The sequence below is a fragment of the Anneissia japonica genome, unplaced genomic scaffold (assembly GCF_011630105.1).
Source record: "Anneissia japonica isolate Jap-2015-1 unplaced genomic scaffold, ASM1163010v1 scaffold287942_len87506_cov169, whole genome shotgun sequence".
NCBI lineage: Eukaryota > Metazoa > Echinodermata > Crinoidea > Comatulida > Comatulidae > Anneissia > Anneissia japonica.
The window spans coordinates 25,271-35,394 of record NW_022744089.1 but is presented as its reverse complement, the minus strand read 5'-3'; the positions used below and the strand labels follow the sequence as shown (position 1 = coordinate 35,394).

Sequence of the window (10,124 nt, the reverse complement as noted above, 5' to 3'; positions counted from 1 at the left end):
TAAATAATTATTGTTTATGCAGATGGGCAATGGCAGAGGGGTATGGTGCACACCTGATCAAGAAACCTGAGTTAGTGAAAGATATGGTTCGACAGACACAAAGTCGTATTTGCCAACCGGATTTTTCAATTTCAATAAAAATCAGGTTACATAAAGATATAAGGTAAGTCTATAAAGATATTAAAAGTATATGAATAATTTTCGTGTCCTATATAAACAACAAAATTAATCTTATTTAAACATTATGTAAGAAATTATTTTTTTCATTTTTTTCATGATTTTCTTATAATTGTTTTAACTTGGCCCAATAGATAATAAAATATCATCGTTATATTTGGCTAAGTTTGTCATTTCATCTGTTACTGTCAACTGTATATTTGGTTATATTTTTTTATTTATTAGTATATAGAACCACTATTGTTCTTAAATTCTCTTTTTTTCATTATCGTTGTCAACATCAATCTTTCTATACCATCAGCATTTTCTACTTAAATTTCTTCTAAAGGGAGACGGTTGACCTTTGTCAGAAGGCAGAGCATGCTGGAATATCATGGGTCACTGTTCATGGTCGCACAGTTCAACAGAGGACAGAGCCAGTAGACTATGCTGCAATTAAGACGATAAATGATAGTGTTTTGATACCAGTTGTTGCCAATGGTGATATAAAATATCTTGAAGATGTGGATAAACTCCATAAGAATACAGGAGTGAAAGGTCAGTAAAAACCAATCATTGAAAAAATCATCAAATGTTGAAAATATAAGTACTGTAGCTTTTAATTTAGGTGGAATTTGTATGACTTAAAAAGTTTGTAAAAATAAAAGCATATTAAAGCAAGTTAATATCTAAAAACAAAAAAACAAAAAAAACCAAACCTAAATAATATTCAGTATCTGCTTTTAACACATGAATATTATGGTTATGGTGGTAGTGATGGTGTTAATGGATATGATGGTGATGATGGAGGTGGTGGTGATGTTGAATGGTAATAATGATGACGATCCTGCCTGGTAGTGGTGATGTTAGTGATAGCGATGATGTCATTGATGGTGATGTTAATGATGGTGATGACGATGTTAATTGACAATCATGATAATAATGATGGTGATTATTATGATTAAAGTAAATCAATCAACTACAGTACACTCTATTGAGACTGTTTTTTTTTTTTAATTATAGGTGTCATGGCAGCAAGAGGAATGCTACAAAATCCTGCAATGTATGCTGGATATGAAAACACACCCTTACAGTGTGTTCAAGACTGGGTAAGTTGACCAAAACACAATGCCACGCACACAAAAGCAAACAACACCAAAGAAAGGCTTATTCCCTGTGGGTCCTACTAGGGAGCAAGGAAAGGGTTGGGGTAAACCATAGAGGTATTATAAAAACTAGAGTGCTACACCACAACATTCGAGCTTATCATATGGGTAAATTAGGTAGCTGTATTAAAAAGTTTCATATTAAATTGAGGGCGCCATTGAAAACAATGCTTAGTTGTATTTTGATAGGCTGAATGTATGGCAGTACGAGTACCAATACACATCTCTGCATTTTTGGAACATTGAATGCATTGGAGTTAACCGCTCTAGTATTCTTATAATAACCCTATGGGTGAACCAGAACACCAGAGTGACCCCTGCTTTTTTTTAAAATAATGCTTTATTTCTTATAAGTGTTTCCTAAATGTGCATATAAAACCAGTAGTGTAGTCTACGTCCTTATCCGGAAAGACTTCAGTCCAGCAACTCGAACCCAGAAGAGGAAAGGATGCATGCTGATGGTAAGTCTGTAGATAGTGGTGCCACTGCAGTAGCACTCAACCACAGCCCTCTGCACCCGAAAGAGTTTATCTTCCAAAACGCTTTTTTGTTTTTCCGTCCCTATTTTTTTCATTGAGTTAGGGCCAGGTGGAGGAGGGCAAACAAACATTTTTTTTTTGGCCCAATGTTTAGTAATCTGAACTGCTGTTTAAATGTGGTATAGTTTAATGTAATTACATGCTTGCAGGATGAATATGATACATGTAGTTAGGTATATTTGTTGTATTTCTTCAGGTTGATATAGCTGTTGGACTTGGTACCCCCTTCCCTTGTTTCCATTATCATCTTATTGCAATGATGGAGCGGGTCACATCAAAGCCAGAAAAGAAAATTTTCAACACACTCCATTCGACCCCAGCTGTCTTAGACTATCTTAAAGAACATTATGATGTCCAGTACAATGGTCAACAACAGGCCAAGTTGACAGATCGTTTAGATGCTCTTCATCTCAAACCTTCTCCACTTGGAAGTAATATTGACAGTTGATGATGGATGAAATTTGTAGAGAATTATTTTGCCAGTTCTTATTAATAAGTGCAATCCAAGTAAAATTTCTACAATCTACTTTGATTAAATTTTCAGCCAGGCTGTGGCTTTTGTTCATTACAACAAAAGTGGCATAGGGCGGGCCAACATCGTATGTGCTGAAGACAAGCCAAGCTAAACCAGTCAATCCTCGCAAATAGTTTTTCAGAGATAATGGCCACAACATGTTGGAATGTTACTTTCAAAATCTATTTTACTGCACTAAACTTTATACATCTATACACATGCTATGTTGCTATTTTTCATATTTTCAACGTTAAAATATTTGTTAATGATTTGGTGCTGGGTCTCTGCTTGAGGAATGTCCATAATCATAAACTTTGAAGACTGATTTCTCAATTACTGTCCTTTAACAGCTGGATTTTTAAGCTTCTGTAACCTCATAACGAAATGTCAGATTTATGTGATACTTTCACCATTTTATGACTTACATTTTACTGTTCATAACCCTGCATTAGTGACTAATAATTTATATTTTGCTAGGAGCTACAGGTTTGGCTTATCTTGTCTTGCAATTGTGGGATGTCTGAAAATTCATAGTCCAGTATGTACATTCTTAACTTTGAAGCAAAATCACACCAAGCGACATTTTGATACACTGTACAATCAGCAGAGACTTTATTACAATAGATGAATATTTTCATATGCCGACTTTTCTAATAAAAAACAAAGAATACAAATAGTTCTCTGTGTTTTGTTGTTCTCTAAAACTATTCTATTTTAAATGTACCAAGAAAAAAGCTTAATTACATAAAAAAGCCGAGAAATAATAATTGTCAACAGATGGCACTATTTGGCTCATAACCAAAATGTGCACAAGAATCTATTGGCATCATACTGTGGAATATATAATGCTTATGAATCTCAATAATTCTGAGAAATATAGTATACATGTTTAGGCCTAAAAATAGAGCTTGTGTTGCCCAACCAACCCACAATCTTAGGCCAGTATTTTTCCCAATTAGGGGCCCAAGACAAATGTATAGAGTTTGTAAAGGGCACTTTTTAACTCCTAAATTGGTGCCATAACCATGGATTTGAACCCAATGGATACCACTTTACAAGCCTCACATGTGTGGGTGATGATCCATGCACACTTGGAGTAGGCCTATGCCTATGAAAAAAAAACTTCTTTTTATCTTACAAGAGGAGCTAGAACCTACTCCTTAACTCCTTTCACTTTTCTGGGCATTAAAATTAGAAGTGAGTGCAACAGCAGGTATAAAAAGGAATGGTAAGAAATCAAATTTATTTATTTATTTATTTTATTCATAAGTTTTTAAAGTACTGTTGCTTCATATGGCACCAGCCCTCAATGGCGGTGATACCAGAATCACTCCATCTCCTCGGACAAATAACATGGAAATGTTCCGCTTGGTTGACTGAAAGAAAAAGGCAAAAAATTTAGTATAATTGAATACTACAATATCATACTGCATATACAGTAATATTTCATTAACGTTTCATTACACGCTTTCCAGTGAACTGGTAGACTAAATGAATATGACCTCATTGCAAGACGACTGTAGTTCTATAATTAAGAAATAGGTAGGGGTAGCATTGTCTGCCCGGGGCCCCTTGAGCAGAGAAAGTACTTCAACAAGAAGTTGATTCCTACAACAGCAATGCCACTATCTAAGGGGGCATGGGGCTCACCACCTCCACCCCTTAAAAAGTTTAGGTCCCACAGCTAATTTGCTGAGCAAAAAAAAATTGTTAAAAATCATCTTTACAGTAGTAGCTTGTTTCCGCAACTAGTACCCCCCCTCACTTCACAGATTTTCCTCCAACATACTTCACAGCACTTAACCTTTGCCCCTCCCATCATCCCTTATGTACCTTGTATATTTCTTCATATGTCTCTTCATCAATTTCTACAGTTGTGACTGTCTCTTCAGCATCACCAAGTATCATATTCAGATGCTGATCGTAGGCCTACAAACAAAAGATAATTCCCATATTAAAGATACTTTGTAAATTTCAGTAACTTATTCATAACATAATATATGAATTAAAACACACTACAGAAGTGGGCAAAGTGCTTGGTATTTTTCAAGCAGGTAGAGTATGGATGAAACAATAGCTGGGGCTAAGTGACTATATACAACAGTGGCAGATAGATGAGAAATTGTGTGCACACACATTTTAATATATTTAAATACTTGTTCTCATATTATGAGAACAAGTATTTAAATATATTATAATGTACAGAATGAATTTTCAGTGTGCCTTTCAATTGTAGTATAGATATGTACATACATTCTGTAAATATAAAATACAATATTCTTTTTATTTAATATAACACATGGTAAATACAGCTATCTGTACAAGTAACTGTATAATACAACAAAGATGTAGAAGCCAGAGGGAGATATGATTTTATGATTTGTTTTTTTAATGAGGTAACTTATAAATATTGGAAAGTCAACATACGTGTAATCGCCCTCTGAGTTCACGATCATTCCTCATCTTTACATAGATCCTTTCATCCAGACTGAGCCGGACCAAATCCAATGGTTCTTCGACAGCGTTTGTAGGAACTTGCTGCAAAGGGTAATAAATCAAAAGAATCTAATACATAATACAGTACTTTTAATTATTTTATTGGCTTATAAAAGGAAGTCATACAGTATTCTGGTACAATAACAAATTATTTAAAAATGGTGGCACCAGTGGGGGATAGTACTGTAGGGGAAAGAACCCCTGTTGCATAATCTTTGACTCCGTCACATCAGGAAGAAGCCGATCATATCATTGAGGAATACTGCTTTGGAAAAGCAACTAGAGTCACACACTGAGAGTGTCATTTCCAGGTATCTAGAGAGTAGAGATGTGCCCATTCTTGAAATTTGCTCACCGCAGCTCCAAACACCTGGGCCTCAGGTGGGTGTAGGCGGAAAACTTGGGCCCCTCATTGCCATTGGGGAATCTCTGGCACTGCCATTGTCATGTACTGTAATGGAACCTGATTAAATTACCAATATGACTTAGTCCTCATTAAAATAATTAACGCCGTGGCTAGATACAGCACCATATCTTAATTTCCGTTTGCTACAGGCACAGTAAATTGTATTTATAAATCTACTTGGAGTTATACAGTATTCTTTTTACATCAAACTATTATCAGGGAAAAAGCATTGTTATTTACAATTGTGTTTTTAATGTATTTTTGCATAACCACGACACAGAAGGATACATTAGTGCAACAATAGAGAGTGATCTCACAAGTCTTATGAACAATGACGTCACACCAGTGGTCGCATTTTATTTATTGGATGTTGCAATTTACTGTGCCTTTAGCAAACAGAAGATAAGGTATCGCATCTCTAACCATGGTGAAACATTAATTATTTTCTTCTTTTTTTATTTATTTTTTTAAATTAATAATAAATTATAAATTTATTTTTTTGTAAATTTTTTTTTTTAAATTTTAATTACCATATAGATCAGACCATGTGCATTCATAGCTTTTCTTGGAAAAAAAAACAAAAAAAGTTTTATATAGGCCTACTGTAAAAATGGTTGGCCCTAATAATATTTAATAAGGCCACCCAAGAAGTTATATGCCTCTACTCTACTACTACTAAAATGACTGTTGTGGGATACCCCTACACCCTCCACCACCCACAGTAGCAGCAGAAGCAGAATGGTACCCAGTGTAGGCCTATAGCCTGAATATAGGCCTATGTACAGTACTGCCAACCAGAAGAAGGCCTAGGCTAGGCCTAGCTAGCCTACTCTCTGGTGGTAGGGGCCTGGGCCTACAGCAGTAGGTAACTAGCAGCAGAAGCAGAATCGTACCGCTAGGCCTAGCCTGTCTGTAATTTATAATGGCTTTTATAATAAAATGAAAGCGAACACATTATTTTCATTTTTTGTTGCATTGTTCAGTAAATCTATTTGCATTTTTTTTTAAAGAAAACATTGAAATTACCGTTTCAACCTCATCACCCATGCTTCGTTTCTTCGTCGTAGATTTTGTTCACTGTGACCCTTGACTCTAGCTATGGGTCATAGTTCAGGTACATAAACAAGCGCTTGTTTGATGTGTGCAGGCTTTGAGGAATTTGTTTGCTGGCCTACAGTTGCCCTTTTTTATGGGATTTATTGCATAATCTTAATGACTATAGATATGAAGGGACAGGTGTTACATGGTATGTAGTTTTGTATAAGCTAGAAAAGAAAATGGGAAAGAAGACAAATAGACGAGGTTCGAAGAGTGATGAGATGCCGGGTGAGCACGAGGCCGAGGGAGATGTGGGGCTTGATGGGGAAGCTTGCAAGAGCAGCAGACAACAAGGCAAGCTAAGGAGAAGCAAGCGATGCAACTCGCCTTTAGACTTTCAGGGGGAAGGAGCCTCAAAGTTCAAGAAAACAGATGAAAAGAGTGAGCTTGATGAAAGCGAAAAAAGAAAGCAGAGTACAAGAGGAAGAAAGAGAATAACATCTACCAAACAAGACACATCATCAAAGAAGAAAAAACTTAGTATGACTAAATCAGAAAATTCAAGGGCAGAAAAGATGAATATTAAAAAGTGTAATGTGAAGCTAAGTGATGTTAAAAAATCTAGGCCTGAATTAATTAAAGAAAATGAATTAAATGAAAACCAAGATGCACTCTGTTCAAAAAAGAAAGAATCAAAGGAAGGAAAACAAAATAAGAATAAAGGAGTGAAAAACAAGCAACAAATAAAGAAAGAAGAAATGGGAAAAGACATTTTATCATTAGATAAAAACAGTAAAGAGACTGAAACCAAGAAAGAAACATTGGTGAAAGAAGAAACAAATGATGGAAGCGAGGAGAGTGACGAAGATGACTGGGAAGAAGTTGAGGGTAAGAAACTGAATTATACAGTAAATAATTTAATAACCTTTAATAATAATTATTCAGTTTTTTTGGTTTTTTTTTCAATTTCTTAATTGTTTTTTTAGGTTTTGTATTTCCTTGAGAATTTCATTTTTACGGATTTATTGTTTGCTAATTAACCAATTAACTTTTTTCATTATTTCAGAATTAGATAGTGTGCTAGAAAGCCCAGTGAAGTCAACAGTAACAAACAAGACAATTGAGATAACACTTGACAATCCAAACCAGGCCAAGAAAAGGAAGTACGTGAATTAATGGATGTGATGAGAATGAGGAGGATGACGAAGACGATATGATGTAGATGATGATGACAATAATGATATGATTAGGATGACAAAAATTGTGACAATGATGATGGTACAGTAGTGTGCTAATGATGATGTTAGAAAACTCATGGTCCAGTAGTTCCAAAAAATGGTTAATTGCCCAATCCCATAATCTTGAAAATGTCGGCTTCATGAAAATGTACTTTTTTACAAAGTAGGTGTCCATATGACTAACCATGATTTGCAAATGTCACTGTGTTTAAGCAACACAATTATTTTTTTTCACCTGATGATGAATGTATTTAATCATATGAATTAAGAGATTTCATATTGCACCCTCTTATGCATAAATAATAAGCCTTGAGGTGATGATAGTTCCAAGAAAATAGTTTTTGTATAGCTCAATGTTTTTTTATAACTGAAATTTTAACAGATCTCACAATTTATATACCTGTAATAAAATTTATCTTGTAGAAAAGAGGATGAATGGGAAGCTTATTTTCGTCGGGAAATCAATCGACACAACAGGGAACAGCAGATTACATTCCACAAGGTCGAATGCTTATTCCATGCCACACTATGAACATACAGTAGTCAAAAGTTGATAAAAGTGTTCCAAATCTGAAAAAGTAGAGGGGTACACTAACAACATATAATTTCAGCTTTACAGTGTTTTTGCATTTTATTATTTAGGCCTATTTTCTGTGCTGCCTAACATTGTACAGTATTACTCTACAAAGCAGCAATGTATAGTTTTGCTAGTGCTACCTATATTTTCTACGCTTATGAAAATGTAAGGGGGCACTGCAGCGATATGTATAATCTTTTTATTGATACATGTAATTTTCTTGACCAGGCTTCTCTGAAATAACACATGAGCATATATAAAAATATTTGTCGCCTGTTTTTTTTTTGTAGGCCCACCTCCTCTGTCTTCTAGCCCTTGGACAGTATTGCAATAGTGTATGCAGCAACATGACACTGCAGGCTCTATGTATGTCAGTCATTCCAAATAAATTTTCTGAATCTGGAGAGTTTGATATTGCATTCCTTATTAGATTTGTCCGTTGGTAAGTGATAATTATTTCATCAATTTTTTTTAATCGTAAAATGCACTACTGTACCATTATCATAGTTACCGATATTTTAGTGAAAACTGTATCCTAATATTTCATGCACTTGAATTGGTAGTCTCAGGAGTCTCAAGTCTCTTGAAATTTGAGGAAGTTTCCCGGAAATTAAGAAAGCCCCCACACTCCCGCAAATAAGATTTTCCTGGGAAATAACCCATCACTAGTCAATTCACACTATTTGTGGTCAGGTTCACACGAGAGCCCTAGTATTTGGATAGTTAGCTAACCGATAGCACCCGTGTGAGAACACCTGATCGATTAGCGCTAACCGTTACCAGGATCTGGATACGCTAACAGTTAGCGAGCGCTATGGGTTAACAAGTTGAGCTAGTTTCTATCATTAACCAATCACATGTACATATTCCCAGTTTCCTATTGGCCAGTGATCCAATCATAATCTTCTTGGTATCTGGATCAGGGATTTTCTTGTGTGAACGCACAGGTGAGCGCGTATATTTGTAATCCGGATCCTGCTGACCGGTAGCAGCCGTGTGTGAACGTAGCCTCAATGTTTTTACTACATTATCAATTGTCTCCAGGTTAAGTCAGTTCTGATGGGTATCACCATTCACAGAAAAATAAAATTGTGTTAAGAAGGCTCAATTTATTAAACATGGGGACTTTGTTGCTTTTTGAGACTTCAAAAGGCAATATGAATATGAATGAAATGAATTGACTTCTTCCAACTTGGGACCCCTGAAGTCTACCACTAGGCTCATGTTGCATTGTAAGGGCGCGGTCGTCGGCCGACACAATTCTATGACAAACGCAACACGATGATGCGCGAGAAATGGATCGTTTCAAACGACGATCCGTACAGACTACCACTGACAATCAGCAGACAGTGTCGTGTCGTCTAGCGCTCACAAGGACCGAGATTGGATTCGTTGTGCGACCTTTGTACTGGAGGATGCAGCAAGTGCTCGGCTTAAAATTTACTCCCACCTACTCTTTTTTTGTTGGCTTGAATTGGATTGGATTGGATTATAATGTAAAATATTTTTCTACTAAGTTCCATTTTGTATTATAATTCTCTTTTGTAATTTATTTTTGTCTGTAGTATAAATGAATTGTACAGAAAAAAGTTTAATACTTGCTTAGATTTATATATGACATGTCTTTCATTAATTTGTAGGTTCCAGTCTCTCTTTAAAATAATGTCTACAACCAAGGAGGACAACTACAAGAACTTTGATGAAGTACTATGTAGTCGTTTTGAGAAGTTTGAAGCAGCAAATGAAACAGAATTTGTCCACGTATGCAAAAGCGTTTTTTTTTTCTTTTTTAATATATTTATTTGGGACCTATAGACGAATCCAAGATAACTTTTTTGAACGTCGTCCTCTTTTTTCGACGCCATTACAGGGATGGCATTTCCGAAGTTGGAAGATGTTTAAATACACAAAATATACCTAACTTTGATAAATTTTTAGTATGAATACTGACGGCATTACTCAGCTGCAAAATAAAAAGCCGGATTTCTCAATAG

At 35.5% G+C, this 10,124-nt stretch overlaps 3 protein-coding genes across 4 annotated transcripts in view; 2 read left to right on the top strand and 1 right to left on the bottom strand.

Annotated features, from left to right (window-relative positions):
• Positions 1-3,049, top strand: part of LOC117119566 (tRNA-dihydrouridine(20a/20b) synthase [NAD(P)+]-like) — a 6,691-nt gene extending 3,642 nt beyond the window's left edge. The window contains exons 4-7 of the mRNA XM_033264398.1: positions 23-163; positions 506-714; positions 1,180-1,265; positions 2,058-3,049. Coding sequence (XP_033120289.1) covers positions 30-163; positions 506-714; positions 1,180-1,265; positions 2,058-2,309 — 681 coding nt within the window. The 5' untranslated portion in view covers positions 23-29 and the 3' untranslated portion in view covers positions 2,310-3,049. The remainder of the gene's footprint in view (positions 1-22; positions 164-505; positions 715-1,179; positions 1,266-2,057) is intronic.
• Positions 2,966-6,440, bottom strand: LOC117119568 (U6 snRNA-associated Sm-like protein LSm3). Its single transcript, XM_033264399.1, has 4 exons — positions 6,304-6,440; positions 4,803-4,913; positions 4,209-4,304; positions 2,966-3,751 (listed from the first exon to the last, which is right to left on the bottom strand). Exons 1-4 carry the CDS (start codon positions 6,322-6,324, stop codon positions 3,665-3,667), a joined length of 315 nt encoding a protein of 104 aa, XP_033120290.1. The 5' UTR covers positions 6,325-6,440; the 3' UTR covers positions 2,966-3,664.
• Positions 6,441-6,502: 62 nt separating this feature from the next.
• The window catches only part of LOC117119564 (DNA repair protein complementing XP-C cells homolog), a 20,921-nt gene continuing 17,299 nt past the window's right edge, over positions 6,503-10,124 (top strand). Inside the window, exons 1-5 of one of the 2 annotated variants that reach the window (XM_033264395.1) lie at positions 6,503-7,203; positions 7,382-7,478; positions 7,977-8,055; positions 8,421-8,572; positions 9,771-9,891. In XM_033264395.1, coding sequence (XP_033120286.1) covers positions 6,555-7,203; positions 7,382-7,478; positions 7,977-8,055; positions 8,421-8,572; positions 9,771-9,891 — 1,098 coding nt within the window. In that variant the 5' untranslated portion in view covers positions 6,503-6,554. The remainder of the gene's footprint in view (positions 7,204-7,381; positions 7,479-7,976; positions 8,056-8,420; positions 8,573-9,770; positions 9,892-10,124) is intronic. The other variant, XM_033264396.1, reaches the window with a different exon arrangement.

What these genes read in the sequence shown, in the direction of transcription:
- LOC117119568 (XM_033264399.1), bottom strand. Translation starts at nt 6,324, where the DNA reads ATGGGTGATGAGGTTGAAACG. An exon ending in TGGGTGATGAGGTTGAAACG is followed by an intron (nt 4,914 to 6,303) that starts GTAATTTCAATG and finishes TACCCTTTGCAG; the next exon opens with CAAGTTCCTACAAACGCTGT. An exon ending in AACTCAGAGGGCGATTACAC is followed by an intron (nt 4,305 to 4,802) that starts GTATGTTGACTT and finishes TTTTGTTTGTAG; the next exon opens with GCCTACGATCAGCATCTGAA.